Source organism: Clupea harengus, chromosome 9 (assembly GCF_900700415.2).
Source record: "Clupea harengus chromosome 9, Ch_v2.0.2, whole genome shotgun sequence".
Lineage (NCBI taxonomy): Eukaryota > Metazoa > Chordata > Actinopteri > Clupeiformes > Clupeidae > Clupea > Clupea harengus.
In genome coordinates this window covers 23,930,803-23,948,116 of record NC_045160.1, presented here as the reverse complement: position 1 = coordinate 23,948,116, position 17,314 = coordinate 23,930,803, and the positions used below count along the sequence as shown (strand labels likewise).

The 17,314-nt window shown below is 42.9% G+C and overlaps 1 protein-coding gene across 15 annotated transcripts in view; it reads left to right on the top strand.

Moving 5' to 3' along the window:
• The first annotated feature begins 28 nt into the window (after positions 1 to 28).
• sh3bgr (SH3 domain binding glutamate-rich protein) overlaps positions 29 to 17,314 on the top strand; it is an 18,508-nt gene continuing 1,222 nt past the window's right edge. The window contains exons 1-11 of one of the 15 annotated variants that reach the window (XM_042708744.1): positions 30 to 194; positions 923 to 1,108; positions 1,955 to 2,035; positions 4,439 to 4,711; positions 5,412 to 5,438; positions 5,699 to 5,728; positions 7,585 to 7,611; positions 9,129 to 9,152; positions 9,699 to 9,725; positions 13,966 to 13,992; positions 16,095 to 16,176. In XM_042708744.1, coding sequence (XP_042564678.1) covers positions 150 to 194; positions 923 to 1,108; positions 1,955 to 2,035; positions 4,439 to 4,711; positions 5,412 to 5,438; positions 5,699 to 5,728; positions 7,585 to 7,611; positions 9,129 to 9,152; positions 9,699 to 9,725; positions 13,966 to 13,992; positions 16,095 to 16,130 — 783 coding nt within the window. In that variant the 5' untranslated portion in view covers positions 30 to 149 and the 3' untranslated portion in view covers positions 16,131 to 16,176. The other 14 variants (XM_042708745.1, XM_042708747.1, XM_042708746.1 and 11 more) reach the window with 14 other exon arrangements.

The window sequence follows — 17,314 nt, the reverse complement described above, 5'->3', positions numbered from 1 at the left end:
GCGGGGACAAAAATAGCCTCGTTGGTGTGGTTGATGCTTACAGGGTAGTCTATGCCCTGTGCGTTTCGGTTAACGAGAGTGAAGGCTACAGGCTGTGTCTTCTAAGAGAACTTTAGTTAGCTCTTCACAAATCACAGTCTAACATCAAGATGGTTATTAAAGTATTCCTAGCCTCCTCTTCAGGATCGACAGCGGTAAGCAAACGCATGACTTGTGTGCAACTTTTATTTACCTTATTTTTTTATTTCATTTGGACAAGAGGCAGGAATGTGCATGAAGATAGACTTCGGTAAGTTTGGCAAACGTTGAACATTGGAACGCAGCCTAATCTGAAGAAAATAGGGCACATCGAAACCTTTCTTTGTCAGTAGAAGGCTGAGCCACTAATTTGTGGGTCAGACGTGTAGCCAAGAAGCCACTCTGCCAGTTTCCTTATATATCTCGGCAGTGTCGCTGTCATTCCAAACCTGCAACAGCAATCCCTTACAAAAAAAAACTTCGAGGACATACTTTATTAAGTAAATAACACCAGCTCTAACGCTGATTTTGTTTTGAATTCAATATCTTCCAACTGTGTATGTACTTCAATAATAATAATAATAATAATAATAGTAATACAAATAAAAATAATAACAATAATAATAATACCCCAAACAAAAGTAATTATGACAGTCCACCAAAAGCATTATATTTAACAATATGAATAGGTTATAAGCTGAGGTTGTTTGATATTTGTTTTATAAACGTAATCTTATGTTTTAGTCAAAGTTCATGTTAGTTAATTAAAATATATCTCTGTATATGTGCGATGGAAGACATTCAAATGATTCCATTTAATCTTGTATAGTTGCCATTAAGTATCCTAACATTTAGTATTTTGCGTTTCCATGGGCCGTAATGGACACACCTGTTATGCTCCCAGATCAAGAAGAAGCAGCAGGATGTGTTGGGCTTTCTTGAAGCTCTCAAGATCGACTTCACACAGCTGGACATCGCCTGCAGCGAAGACAACCGCATGTGGATGAGGGAGAACGTGCCTGGAGAGAAGAAGCCCGCAAACGGCATTCCTCTTCCTCCACAGATCTTTAACGAAGAGAGCTACTGCGGGGTGAGCGCACAGCACACACACACACACACACACGCAACACACACACACACACACACACACACACACACAGCACACAGGCAGAATCTGGAAAGAATCTGAGGCCTTATAACAGAAAAAACATATCCACAAGTGTTTGTCTCATCTTAATGTAAGTTCAAGGGTCTTAAGGTCGGAAAAATTCCACCTTCCCATTACAGAAGCTGTTCCTAAACTGGTGCCTTTGACTGGTGGCTATGTCCCACCTCAGGCCTCCGATCTTATCTAAGTTAGGATATCTTTAATGATGAGGGATGCACCGGTACAGACCTCAGTATCGGGTATCAACCCGATACTGTGCTCATATACTCGTACTCATAAACATTCTCAGACACCACGCACCAATATCACTTCATGGCAACATTATATTAAACTCAAAGCTGTGGTCAGGTGGCGTTCTGTCATGTGTTGCTGCCCTATCAGACTTGCCCTTGTGGAAACAGTCTGGTAAGAGAAATTGATAGAACACCGGCATAGGCAAATTATTAAGTACTGGTATTGTACTCTGTGTCTGCAAGTACACGAATGTACATACTCATACTCGTACTCAGGCTGAAAACATCGGTATTGATGCATCTCTATTGAGGATTCTAATGAGTAGTTTCAGTGCAAATTAGGGCCACATACAGTATATAGATATACAGATACAATGCATTCAAGAAATTTCATTGCTGTCTTATTTGAAGGAAGAAAAATCCATTGTGATTCTTATTAGTCCCTCTCTTTTTTAAATCATCATCGTCATAGATGATTTAGGATTGGTGACTCAATCAGAGAAGGGATTTATATGAATATTTTTCAATTTTACAGGACTACGAGACGTTTTTCGATGCCAAGGAAGACAACGATGTCTACACCTTCCTGGGGATTCCCCCTCCAGAAGGCTTTAAGGTTGAGATGATATTTTCTTACAGTGTCACTGATGTCATTTTGTTATTTTCTGCTGAATTGACATCCTACCGGCTGTTTGATAGTCTAAATGATTCACTGATCAAATGTTAGTTTTTCTTCGTTCTGATTTGCAAACTCACAAAGAAACTAGTCTGAGTTTGGTCAAAGCTAATTGGACTGCAGTGGTAGTTTAGTTGTTTTATGGGAACCAACAGGTCAGCCAGGGGTTAACTGTAGAGTAATGATGTGGTGGGAAAGAAGAACCTAGAACTGCGGCCTGAAAAGTCTTTTCCAAAGGCCATCCAGTGAGTTGAGTTAACTATTTGGTCTACAATGACAATGAAAGAAACCTATTGGATTTTTTGCTTTTCCAAGGATGGAATTCGCAGCATAGCATAGCAACGCATGCTTATATATTTAAATGTAAAGTAATTTAAATGTCTACGGTCATAACTATTTTTCTTTGACATTTAAGGCTTTTGTACGCTAACATAAAAACAGTTATGTATGATAGTGTTTGTATTACATGCGCTAACAATGTTTTCTACACTAAAGACACAATGTACAATGTGTCTCATGTGCTTCTGGACACCTCTCTCTAATTGCTGAACTGATGACATCCTTCCTTCCTGAACACATTTGCACACGGTGGAAGGTTTTAGGGAAATGTTTTGCATTTGTGGATAGGGCCTGACCTAGATTTAGTACAGATAGTGACTGTAAAATAGGCCTGTATTAAAGGCACAGTTCACGATTCTGGCGAAAGTTTGTTAAGATTTGGGCTCCTCCCTTCTGTGCTCCTGAAGCAACATGTCAATTGGCTGGAATCGTTTACGGCTTCGCCCGAGCCACTGTGCATGTTTCATTAGTATACGCCTCACAGAGCCAGGACTCTGTACGAACACCGCCATTGTTTTGAGAACACACAGAACAGACAGGTAGAGGACCATGATTCAGGAGCTATTCGCTGAATTTAGCAGGAATATTGGATTAGTATCACAGACCCCATCTTTAACTGGGCAGTGTAATCAGGGAATTAAATGAACAGTTAGGAGGCTAAAAGTATATTTCTAATCTGATAATAATCTAATTCGATATAGCAAGTGTTTGGATATTTTCTAACAAAATCCATTGTGTCCTCCTGAATCCGTCTGCTTTAATCCATTAAACTCGACACATCTCTTGGCACAGGAAGCTCAACAGGCGCCACAAACGCCTGTTCTCCAGAACGGAACAGACGCTGGAGAACCCCTCGATGATGACTCGACAGTAATTCCCTGACTCGTTTATCATCCTTTTCTCTTTCTCTGTCCAGTCTTGCTTGATCCCAGAGACACGTGTGGTGTTTTTTTCCCCTCCTTCAGTTAACTATCCTGCTCCGGTATTCTGTGTTCTGCCGTGATGGGTGCAGTTTTTGTTTGTGTGTTTATCTGTTTGTTTGTTGCCTAATAGTTTCTGCATGTGTTTTTTTTACATGTTTGACATAGAGCGTTTAACTGTGGTGGTGTGATATGAATGGGTGTGTGTGACAATAGAATAAATGTTTTGTTAGCATGTCTGTGGTGTAGGTGTACAGCTGTTGAGGCATGCTATAATTCCTGTGTTTCAAGAGGTTTAAATGTAAACTAGATGCTTTTATCAAACCGTACGGTTTTTTTTTCATACAGATAAAACGTCATGCATACATATTTTAAATGACATCAGTAGCACAGAGAATGGAATGCTGTGAGCACAGAGGTCTCTCTCCAGTCTGGGCTGCCGTGTGTGTTGGATGATGGTTCTCCAGTAGAGTTTATTTCTCAGAACCAGTGTGTTTGTCACACAGAGAGGAGATGTGTTTGTCACACAGAGAGGAGATGTGCTCGCTGGGGTACCTGTTCTCAGAATAGTCTCCTTCCACTGCTCCAGTTCCATGGCTGAAGATCATATTAGTAATGGGGTATTTCCAGTGTGTGCTCCTCAGCTGTCTGATGTGTGACAGACAGAAAGACTGACACACACACACACACACACACACACACATGCACACAGATACCTGCACACTGTACACACACACACAAACACACAGACACACACACACACACACACACACAGACATTAAATAAAGTGCTTTATGCTTTCTTTTTCCCCCAACCTCTCTCACCTCTCAGAAGAGTCTCTGATCCTGTCTCCTGGCCTGCTGTTTGTGCTCATCGCCTTTCTCTCCCCAACTCTCCTCCTTTTTCCACCTCCCACTAGCATCATCACTCCATCCATCCCTCCTCACACACACACACACACACACACACACACACAACATCCATGCTCATATTTATTCTGACGTTTGAATCTATTTCTCTCCTCTCCCTCCTCTACTTCTTTCTCCTTGCGTGGGGGTATTGCGCCGTGGCCCACCTCCTCTAGATAAGAGGAGCGCCATCGGAGGAGTGCAATGGAGATGTGCATGCAGAGGAGGAGCAGGTCACGGAGGAGGAGGCAGCGGCTCCTGTAGAGTCAGAGGAGGCTGCCCTGCAGGGGGACACAGCTGAAGAGGAGGAGGAGGAGGAGGAGGTCGAGGAGGAGGCCCAGGCAGAAGAGGCTGAGCAGGAGACAACAGAAGCTGCCCCCGAAGAGGAAGAGGAGGAGGAAGAGGAAGAGAAGGAGGAAGTAGAGGAGGAGGCAGCGGAAGACGAGAGTGTAATTGGTCCCAACCATTCAAGCCTCCTTGGTGTTTCTTGTGTTCTGTCCCTCCCTCCCGGGCTTGCCCCTCCACTCCACTCCACTCCACTCCCTCCTTTCCTTTCCTTCACTCTTCTCCTTTACATGTCATCTCTCCCTTTTAATTCCTCTAAGTCCTCTCATCGCACATTCCATGTTGATTATCTTGGTTTTTTCCCGTTTTCAGTCTTGTCCTGAAGGTTTGTGTGCTGCCCCCCCCCCCCCCCCCTCTCCACTGCATCGTGGACGTTAGACTAGTGGCTTCCCACCCCCTTCCTTCTCCATGTCCTGATGTGTTGAGGCTCGTCTCTACCAGAAGTAGAACTGTTTGATTGTTGTCACCCATGTTGTTAACCTTCTACCCTGGTCCGCTCCCATAAAATGTCCCACCTCCTCCTAACTCCATCCTCACCAGTGTTCCTGTTTGCAGCCTCGTGTTGACCTGTGGATGATACTGCCTCTGTTGGTCTCACTGAAGTGTCTGTCACACTGCTCTCTGTGGTAGTTGTGTAGTTTGTTTGTGTGTAGTGATAGTTTGTTTGACCCGTGAGTGATGTCATGCGGTAGATACACTTCGAGAGGAGTTTCTAAAGGTCCTCCTTTTTAGTTAAAAGTTGTGATTGATGAGCCATCCCCTGCTGTGTCTAATTCAACTCTCCTGTGTTCTTCTTTTCGTTAGAAAAGAGGAGAAGTGGAGGAACCCCAGGTAAATCTCTTCTTGTAAAGAACATGCATCCCATGTTTGGTGTTTACATTTGTTTTGTACCATTTATAACATCTCAACAATTTAGTGGTTGACATATTTCTATGCATATAAATGTATAGAAAACATAAAGACATAAAGATTAGTGCATCATTTTTGGCAAACAAAAAAAGAGATTTGATGAGGAATACAAATGATGAACAATGATAGACCGGTGACAATAATGAGTAATGACTTGAGCCAACCGTCTGTTTTGTCTATAGGAGGGTGAGGGAGAAGGCGAAGATGAAAAGGTGAGACTAAAGACAGTGTTTTCCTTCCTCCACAGCTTTTGGAGTGGCATTAAAGCTACAGTGTGTAATTGTTTAAATCCTCAAAGAAACCCATTTTAAATGGTAAATGTGAAAAGAAACCCCATATAAATGTTGATATTTGTCGTACATGAGGATTTTTTGAAGCAAGTCCTATTTTTCTAACCTGCTAATGCCTTGTATTTTAAAGCTTTTTTCAAAAGCAAAAGCCTAATCGGTGGCCTGTGCACTATAGTCGCAAAATCTGATATGTGATTTTTGACATTATAATGGGTTGCCAGTGGTGTTTAAGCAAAGCAGAGTTAGGCAATCTGGGGTCTTTATACACGGTTTGCTGTATTGGATGAGTATGACTAACCGTTGCCACACTTGCAAGACATAACGGACATAGAAAGTTGTTACAGGAAACATGACGTAGTGCAGCTTTAACTGTGTGTTACAAACATGACGTAGTGCAGCCTTAACTGTGTGTTACAAACATGACGTAGTGCAGCCTTAACTGTGTGTTACAAACATGACGTAGTGCAGCTTTAACTGTGTGTTACGAACATGACGTAGTGCAGCCTTAACTGTGTGTTACAAACATGACCTAGTGCAGCTTTAACTGTGTGTAACAAACATGTCGTAGTGCAGCTTGAACTGTGTGTTACAAACATGACGTAGTGCAGCTTTAACTGTGTGTTACAAACATGACGTAGTGCAGCTTTAACTGTGTGTAACAACAGCGCCTCTGGTTTGCACTTGGAAGATCTGGATTGAATATGCCAGCAGCAGAAGCCACCTATCAGCCCGTCTGACCACCAGCACTGGCCCACATTCATTTCAAATTGTTCATTTCAAAATCCCCAACACCGCCTCTGCTCAAACATGCCCTCTAAGGTCATAGGTCACACAGTATGGAAGGTGTTTTTAATCCAGGCACACTACTCCTGGTGGACTATGTCTTGCCCCACATGCCTGCACATGCCTCCACACGCTTATGCCCAGCTGTGTGTGTGTGTGTCAGTGTGTGTGTGTGTGTGTGTGTGTGTGTGTGTGTGTGTGGTGTGTGTGTGTGTGTGCGCTACTGTCCTGAAGCATCCTTCACCCTCTGGCAATATGAGGAGTGTACCAACCCAGTGCCTTGCTTGCTTGGCCACTGCCTTCTGCTCAGCTGCCTTATTGTGGCTTTCAATGCAAGATAAAGCCAAACTGATGTTTTATCAATAGAACTACTAGGCACCTTATGGTTTTCTAATAGATGAAGGTCCATGGAAAGATGTACCTCAAAACTGTATTGTTGTTTTTAATTTTTTTTAACAGAGCACTGTATCCTAAGGCCAACCGCTCTGAAAAGATTGAGAGAGAATTGAAGAAATGTTTCAAGATATATTGAAATGGCAGTTGACGATACAATAAAATAAAATATCATAAAATAAAGGCAATAAATGCTGCAGAAAGAGGCAAAAGCGCTATGAGCGAGGTGGTTTTTAGATCCCAGGGGCGCTGTTGTTGAAATATTCAGAGTTAAACTCTTTTTGCATCAAGCTGCATTTGGTGGCGGTTAACTGAGCGTCCTATTCTTTACAATCCCTATATACTGTACATGTACTGTGCTACTATAGACATTATGTATTAGTTGTAGTTCTAACATGCATGACACACTGACATAATTTCGCTTCTTGACCTGACCTGATAAGATATGATGACGCCAGAAAGGGTTAGATACACTATCATGTTTGTCACTTCCCCCCCCCCCCCCCCCCCCCCCCGGATAGCCTCGGTAAAGAAAGAATGCTAAAAGAATAGAGCGGCTACGCTTCGAGCTAAATGCTAATCATCACTACCCATTGTTTTAGGGTGAAGACGATCAGCCGATGTCCGAGGTAGATTTGACTCTTGGAGTGTGTTCCGTGTAGCTGTAGACCTTAAACCTCTCATCCTCTCTTGCTAGTGTAGTTACTGTGTCTGTGAAAAGTCTAAGTTACACGTTACATTTAATTGGATTTAATTGGATTTGTTTTGATTTTTTTGTTGTGTATTTTGAGTGTTCTGTGCATCCCTGTGATTTTGGCTGCTATTAGTATTCCACAGAGACAGCTAACCTCCCCCACCTTTCTCTGTTATAGTGACCTGTGCGCTTTCATTTTGTAGGCCCAGTGACTACTGCTACTGTTCCAATTTCTGCAGGTGGAGTTTGTGACCCACTTGGATACATTTTGATTAATTGGGATACTCCTATACATTGACTCAAACCCTACTGACTTAAAATACCACATTTTTTCTCAGACAATGTCTGAGATCAGATATTTTATTGGCCCTTTTCAAGATCTAAAAGCCAAGACAAGTCTTAAAATGAAATCCTATGGCAAAGTCAGTCTGTTCAGTCAATCAAGGAAATCTACCGTAATTTCCGGACTATTGAGCGCACCTGAATATAAGCCTCACCCACTGAATTTTTCAAAAATAATTATTTTTAACATAAATAAGCCGCACATGTCTATAAGCCGCAGGTGCCTACCGGTACAAATAAACTTTACACAGGCTAAAATGAATATCAAAAGTAATACAATAGTGATGCATATTATTAGTTTTGCCAGTTACGATAAGTGCACTGTTGCTTTAAGAGAGCACAGTTGCAAGAGTCAATCAGAAGCTAGAACGTTAGATTGAAGACAGAGAGATAGAAGAAAGACGCTAGTTTGAAACCAGTGAGCTAAAGAACTTGAAAAGACTGGATTTGTATTGTAGTAAACTTTTATTTTCTAAAGTGTTTTGAGTTGTGTTCTGTCTACGCCGGTAGACTGGTTATTTTGACATTAGTTAAGTTATTGAGAGATACTGAGAAATCGCGTGAAGCTAAGCATCCATGCGGCTGCATCCATGATAGCATCCTAGCTCCACAAAGCCACCGTAAACACAAAGCCACCTTATACAGTCACAGGTATCATAATCCATAAATTAGCCGCGTCATTGTTTAAGCCGCGAGGTTCAAAGCATGGGAAAAAAGTAGCGGCTTATAGTCCGGAAATTACGGTATGCCATTAACAGATTGCATTCCAGCCAATCCACTCTGTTTCAGAAAGAATACAAAACCATCAACCTCAACCATATTCCCATCTAAACACAAATGTTTGAAAGTACAAGCATGACATCATTGTACACACTGTACATCTACATAGAGAAGAGATAGTCATCAAAGAACCAGTTTCTAAAGAACATAACATATGAATGAGTTTAACTGATCACTTAAAAAAAACTTCCAGATAGTTATCTACATATAGGCTATCTTCCACCTTGCTAACTCTCTCTTCCCTTATGTACCTCTATGGCCACCTGTCGACCATGCCACTGAACCCCCCTCTCTGCCCCTCTGTCCTTCTGTCCTCTTGCTTTTTTACAGGTTGAAGAGGATTTGATGTCCGAGGTAACCCGGCTCACGACCCCCTGCTCCCCCCCCTCCCCCTTAGTCCTAGGCTGTGTGGGTGTGCTTTGCCGAGATCAGAGAAGGCATTTGCCAAGGCGGTGAAGGATGGGCGGTGTTGTTGTTGTTGTTCTTGTTGTTTTTGTTGTTGCTTTTCTTTTCCTGCCTTGTGATCTGCCGTCGTTCTCTCATTCTCAAGTCTGTGTTCTTTTACAACCCCCCCCCCCCTACTCTGCCCCCCTCTTCGTTTTTTTAACATCCTCTTCCTCATCTCTCTCCTCAGTAGCTGCTTCCTGCCAGCCTGAAACATGGCTGTAGACTCCATTTAAAAAAAACACTCTCTTCCAAAAGCATGCCTCTATCTCTCACACACTCTACATCACACTCTTCATTGATCTCTCCCTATTTCCTTCTCTCAAGCTCTCTCCTTCACTCTCTCTCTCTCTCTCTCTCTTTCTCGCTCTCCTTCCCTCCGTCTCTTTCTATCTTTTGCTTTTGTTTCCCACCCTTCTACCAAACCAGTGACACTCAGTCTGTTATCCCTTCTAGGATGAAGAAGAGCTCCGGCAGCTTGAGGTAGATTGACACCATGTTTGTTTTTTGTTTATTGTTATTATTCTTTCATTCCTTTTTCATATTTGCCACCCATCCATACAATTTCTCTACCTGCTGCTCTGTTGTGCTTTTGATTGTGCCTCTCTTGCCCCTATGCTTCCCCTCTTGACCCTATGCTTGCCGTGTATTAGCTTCCTTGGCATCCACCCAAATGCCCTCACTCAAAATGGCCGACCCCTTATTTTTAGCCCAAACACTGAGGGTCCGTTCGAAACAGAAGGTTGCTGCCTTGTTGCCTCGTTGCCGTAATAGACAGGTGTCTCACAAGGCATGACTATCGAGTGAAGGCATCTTCTAAAAAACTTTGGTTTCGAACGACTTTTATGATAGTGTGGGTATCATATATTATTTCTAGCCCGAACACTGAGTCAGTGAAAGAGGTTAGGTACTTAACATTGCCACCATGGCCTTACACACAGCTATATACTCTGGCTGAAAACGTGCATACATACGCTGTGTCACTTTCTCGAGTGGCCGTTTGGTTTAAACAAACATCTCATGTTGCAGATAGCCAGCAAATCGGAGTAATGACACTACACTATTACTCTACTATTTACTATTACTATTTACATTTGTATTTAATGACACAGTTACATAAACTATTACATAGTGACAGAGCTGCAGATATCTATACGGTTTCTGCATTGAGTGCTTTACGTTACTGTGTACCGTACTGTGTACAGACACACTCACTACAAAGGGAAATGGTGGTCAGGTATATCTGACTTACTACACATACATTGACACTGACTGTTAGGAAGGCGAGTTACAGCAGAGCATCCAGACACATGTATCGCTCCTCAAGAGACTAAGAAAAGGCTCTAGCCTCAAGAGAGTCAGACTCGCGCTCCTAAAGCAGGTCTTCCTTGTCCCACTGCCTGCTCGGGCTGGTTTGCTTTAGTTATCTAGTCACCTCTTCCATCTCTTCATCCATTCTTCTCTCCTTTCTCCACCTCATTTTCGCTGCCATCTCCATCTCCATCTCCATCTCCACCCCCATCTCCACCTCCACCCCCATCTCCATCTCCACCCCCATCTCCATCTCCACCCCCATCTCTCCCCTTTGTTGCAGGAGCAAGAAGGTTCTGTCAATGAGGTAGCTTTGATTGTCTTTATTCTCTCAGGTCCTCATTTTCTTCCCCTACACACATCCACAGGACACGTGTATATGCAGTGGCCCCCACACACATCCACAGGACACGTGTATATGCAGTGGCCCCCACACACATCCACAGGACACGTGTATATGCAGTGGCCCCCACACACATCCACAGGACACGTGTATATGCAGTGGCTTGCTAAAGTCAATTCAGCTCTGTTTGCTTTCACCAAACTTACTTACACATATTTTACCAATCATTTGTTTTCATTATGAACCCCTGCTGTAGTTTAAAAGCTAAATCAAATGCTTGTCTGCTAAAATGAACTAAAAACCAAAATATTCTGCTTGCATAAGAATTGAACCACTATACATGAATACATAGAGGAGACCTCCTTTGGTGTCATAACAGCGTTCATTCTTTTGAAAAGAGACAGTACCAGTATTCTGAAGTGTTTTTCTTCCATTCTTGTTCGTGAAATGTATACAGATCATCTAGGTTGAGGGGATGGCGGTGTTGGACTGGCGTACCTGAGATTCTCAGTAGAATTTTTGATCAGGGCTTTGACTGAGCCATTCTAGAATATTCACTTTACTGTTTTTGAGCCTCTCTAGTGTTGCTTTAGCCTTGTTCTCTGGGTAAGTGTCCTACTGGTAGGTTATCCCTCTCCCAAGCCGTAGTTTCACAACAGATATTGTGATATTGTGTAGAATCAATTTCCATTTCTGAGTTCTGCAGATGAGAAATATCCCCACAGCATGATGTTACCTCGCCATATTTCGCGATTGGGATGGTGTTTTAGTGTTAGATTTTCGCCAAATGTAGTGTTGGAGGATTGGCCAAAAGCTCTATTTTGGTCTCATATGACCATAAAAACCTTTTCCCATATCTTAAGCAACAACCATATATGCTTTAATGTGGATCTTGAAAAACAATGGCTTCTTTCGCCCCCCCTCAGAGAGAGTCCATGTTTTATGGATAGCTCTTATAAGTATGGAGCCCTACACAGGCACCCAATATAGCTCTTATACGTATGAACCCCTACACAGGCACCCAATATAGCTCTTATAAGTATGAACCCCTACACAGGCACCCAATATAGCTCTTATAAGTATGAACCCCTACACAGGCACCCAATATAGCTCTTATACGTATGAACCCCTACACAGGCACCCAATATAGCTCTTATACGTATGAACCCCTACACAGGCACCCAATATAGCTCTTATACGTATGAACCCCTACACAGGCACCCCAATATAGCTCTTATACGTATGAACCCCTACACAGGCACCCAATATAGCTCTTATAAGTATGAAGCCCTACACAGGCACCCCAATTCCAGCCACTAAACTCTGTATATTGTTCAGGGTAAGGACTTGACTGTGGTTTTGGGGACAACCTTTTCTGCAAAGCATCTGGGTGGGGTGATGCAACTTCCACTTTCTTATTATGGATCCATTGGGGCTCGATAGACAGAGTGATTTTGAGTGATTTTTATACCCAGAAGGAGATCTCTACTTTAACCACTCATAGGTAGGACTTAATTATAAACAGGTATGGTGAAATACTGGGGACCTCTGTACTATTGGTGGATAATCTGCCCTAATGTGCTATTCAAAAGCACAAGGGTTTGAAAGTAGCATATTTCAGCTTTTAATTACTTTATTTTAATTGTTAGCAGACAAATAACTTATATATTGCCTATATACTGAAGCATACGTGTTCACAATAATAATACTGATTGGGAAAATATGTGATCTTTTGTAATTGTGAAAATGGTGATGACTTTCAGGGGTACTGAATACTTTTGCAAGCCACTGTATATGGGCACCCACACACACACACACACACACACACACACACACACACACACACACACACACACACACACACACACACACACACACACACACACACACAGCCACTGTATATGGGCACACACACACACACACACACAATCACACACACACACACATGCACACAGCCACTGTATATGGGCACACACACACCACACACAATCACACACACACACACATGCACACAGCCACTGTATATGGGCACACACACACCACACACACACACACACACACACATATACACAGCCACTGTTTATGGGCACACACACACAGCCATTGTACATGGGCACCACCCCCACCCACACACACACACACACACAGCCACTGTATATGGGCACACACACACAAACACACACAGACACAACCACTGTATATGGGCGCGCGCACACACACAAACACACACACACAACCACTGTATCTGGGCACACATACCCATCCTATCCTCAAGCTCTCTCATACACTCTCATTGGTCTCCATTAAACATTGAAACACACACACAGACACATGCACACATACACGCACACACAGACACACAAACTCTCCCTCTTGTTTTCGCCTTCCCCTTAATTGGTGAACCTATTTCTTTTTCAGACACAAACAAACCACACAGCATTCCCCCTCCTTCTCCCTCTTCCCCCCTTACACTCTTTCACCCCTTTTATCTTTCTCTTCCTCTCTTTCTACGTGCTGCATGGGGTGGTGTTCATCTTGTAGAGGAACTGGATGGCGTGTGCGGCATGACACACACACACACACACACACACACACACACACACACACACACACACACACCCTTGTCCTGGTGGGATTTTGCCAGCCTGTTAGTCAGCATGAGATCAAGATAGATGGTAAATTAACATAGGTGTTTCTGTAGTTTAACTGCTAGAGCATCATGCTTATTACTCCAAATGAATGAGTTTAAGCCCAATAGTACACACATACTGATAGGGTGTACACACATCTGTTCTATAAGACACACCGAAAATCATTAAACCATTAAAACTATGTGCAAAATAAATACATGTAGATGTAAAGTATATCTTTTTACCGCACAAATACACCTAGACTGACACTCTCACTCACACAGACATACACACACACACACACACACAGACAGACAGACACACACTCCTTATCTCCATAGAGATAGCAGTCTGCACAGTTGGCCAGTTTTGAGATACCCATGTCCCTCTTGTCAATTCTGAACTTTCAATTCAATCACTGCGTTCCCCTCGATCTTAGGATGAAGACGAGGCCCAGGCGACAGAGGTATATGATCTCCATTACTAGCGTGGGAGTTCACTGCATGCATGCTTTGCAGTCATGGGTTGGATGATCCGTGTAGAATTCCTGGTGTTGTGTATGCATGATCTTGCTGCAACTGTGGATTTGTCTTTCCTTAGAGCTAACTGAGATCCTTGTGTGGGTGTGGAAATGTACCCTGTGTTGGATTTACCCAGTACATGTTACCACCTCAGATGTTCTTTATTTTTGTCCTTATTATTGTGTCCATTGACTTGTAAAAACACCTCCTGTTTGTTTTTGAGTGGCATCCGAATGGCTAATGCATTCTACCTTTGAGAGTGACAACCGTATCTGGAGGAACTAGCCTCCATGTGGCTAACTGAGAGCGGTTCTGAGGGTGATAACAGTCAACCCTCAGATAAGTGATAAGAGAGGCTGGAGGCCCCTTGCTCTAGCCTCTATGCTGTCTATGGGTGTCGGTTGAGTGGCTGAATCATGTTCCAAGCATTCGACCCCATTGAGTCACAGCAAGACAGTCAGGAACAGCTGGGCTGTCGTGGCTAACATTAGCGACTCGTGGCTAACATTAGCGACTCTGCGATTGACTGCTCGTCTGAGTCCCACCCACCTTCCCCTTCCACACAGAGGCTGTTTAGAGTTGTAGGGTGACATGACTTAGGGGGCAGGTTCAGGCTCGACATTCCACTCACCTAAACCACTCCAGTGACTATTTTCTTCAGTATTTCTTGGTTTGCCATGAAGATATGGACAGGTTTTTTTTTTGTTTTTCCAGAAGCATCCGTGAAGGCCCCCTGTGCTTCAACCTTGAATATTCACTAGGAGAGAGACTATTCAAGGGCAGCTTGTCGGCCTGGGCGTCTTTGTTTTGGCCTGATTGATAAAGAGTCCATTGTGCAGATGACTGGGGAGGAGAACTTATCACTCTTGGCGTATGGGTTTTATGCGGGACATAGTTTCTGACCAGTTTGGAAATCAGAAATCATTCTTTCCCCCTGCACACTTCAGAAATGAAGAAAAGAGTATAATCTTTGTGCTTGTTTAGCCACATGCTTGTTAAAGACGAAGGATAACAGAAAAATCTTGCTTTCAAGAAGGGCTTCTCAGTAAGACTTATGCCACTTCCTTATGAAGCCACACCGCTCTTTATTTGGCTGCTGGAATTAGCCTGTTCTTGAAATTGCCTGCTCTTGATTTGTCAACGTCCAGCTCTCTTCATTCCTGCGATCAGCAACGTGTGTCGTCCCCACCCTGATATTTACATTCACATCAGTCAGTTGAGTTTTCATAGCCCGCTTTATCGCATTTCAAAACATATAGAGCTGGATAGCAATGCCATGAAGTTAGCATGAGGTCACATTGTCATGAGTTTCCCACTGACACTTTTGTTGTTTGGTTGAAGGCAGATTGCAAACTGCACCAGTAGCATGGTTGTGATATCTGTGTGTTTATAATGAACACCATTTTCCTTGATGTTTGTCTCCTATGATGACCCCTGTCCTGTGAAGATGAAGATTTTTTACTTTTAATCCACCCTCTTATCAAATGCATCAGGGAAAAAGAGGAAAGGACAGAGGACGACTACAAAGAATACAAATCCGGAAAAAAATACAGTTTCAAACAAACAAAAAAGGGTTAACATTCATGTTTGAAGCACATCAGAGCCCTCATCCACATACCACGCGTCTATGTCCCCAAACATCTTTAACAGACTGTATGTCTAACCTTAGCTTGACAAAAATAACTTTACCAACATACCTTTAGCCCCATATAACAACTCTCTCTAGAATGGATCTGGCCCAATGCTGCTTCACCAGTTCTGACCCGAGCCAAGTCTGGTCCAGTTCTGGGTCAAATCTGGGCCCGACTCGTTCCTGGGCCAGCTGCTATTTGGGGCGACAGCTAAGCTCTTACTTTTCTCTCATTCCACCAGAATGGTACCTGCTACCCAACTTTTTTTTTGTTTTGTCCCTGAACTCAATTCCATTCCTTATACTTCAGGTTTTGGCCTCCTTAGTGAACTTGAACTATTTTATCAGTGTGTGTGCCAGACCTACCCTGCCAATCACATGAACCAGTAACGCCACAGCTTTGTCTTTCCACATCAGGAGGAAGAGGAGGAAGAGGAAGGGGAGGAAGACTAGATGTCGTGACCTGGATTGGATAAGGATTCATGGTTTTGTTGTCAAGGTAAATAGCTCTGGGTTCTTTTTTTTTTTTGCAGTGTAAGTTCTGCTGCCTACCAGCAGGTGGAGCTGCAGGTCAGTGTTGATGGGTGCACACCATGCGTTCATGTACCTCAACCAACAGTGTTTGTCTCTGCTTCTCCGCTGATGTGCTTGATCACACAAGCTTAACTGAGGTGGTTTCTGTATTTCAAACATGTTGGGGTTGCTCCAGTACTATACATCATCATACCCACATGTAACGCTGAGTTAGTTTTGTAGGAGTTGCAAATTTAGTATGATGGAAGTGTTGGCCTCGTTTTATATACAGGGTCCTTAAAAACGATGTAATTAATTATCGATTAAAGCCTTTTAAAAAATTGCTTTATTACATGGCAAGACAGATGAAGGCCTACCACATGTCTTACACCTTAGGAGCAAGGTTACACTTAAATTAGGGTTAAGGACATGTAGTACAGGGATGGATACTAAATACATATACTAAATGACAGGTGTATATACTAAATACATATTCTAAATGACAGGTGTATATTGTAATGGTTTGCTTATGAAAGATCAGTTCAGTGGCTTGTAATGGTTTGCTTATGAAAGATCAGTTCAGTGGCTTGTAATGGTATGCTTATAAAAGGACAGTGATCCGTGAAACATACAAGCATAAATGGTCTTGTCAACCTTGGTCACGAGCCTATGGGCATAGCCTTAGGCCATAGTGGGTATAGTTGTGACGAATCTACAGCACTGTAAGAAGTTGTCTCCAGACATTTGCTCTCCTAACACCGCAATTAAACCATCTCTGGCTAAAGACAGGGATCTCCATAGACCCATAAAATGTGCTAGTGGCTTCTAGTGAGTTATAGTGGGTTCTAATGGGCCTTCTCAAAGGATTCTTAAAAATGAAGATCGCTGCTCCAGCACCTGTTTCCTCTTCCCCCCCAGCTGACCATTAATTTTGCTCCAGCACTGGTCATCCCATAATAACCACAACGCCATGTAATAACACTGGTCATCCCATAATAACCACAACACCGTGTAATAACACTGGTCATCACATAATAACTACAACACCGTGTAATATCACTGCCACCTTGTTGCTTCTGTAGTTCGACACTAAATTTACGAAGTGTCTGCTCTTTTGGCGAGGG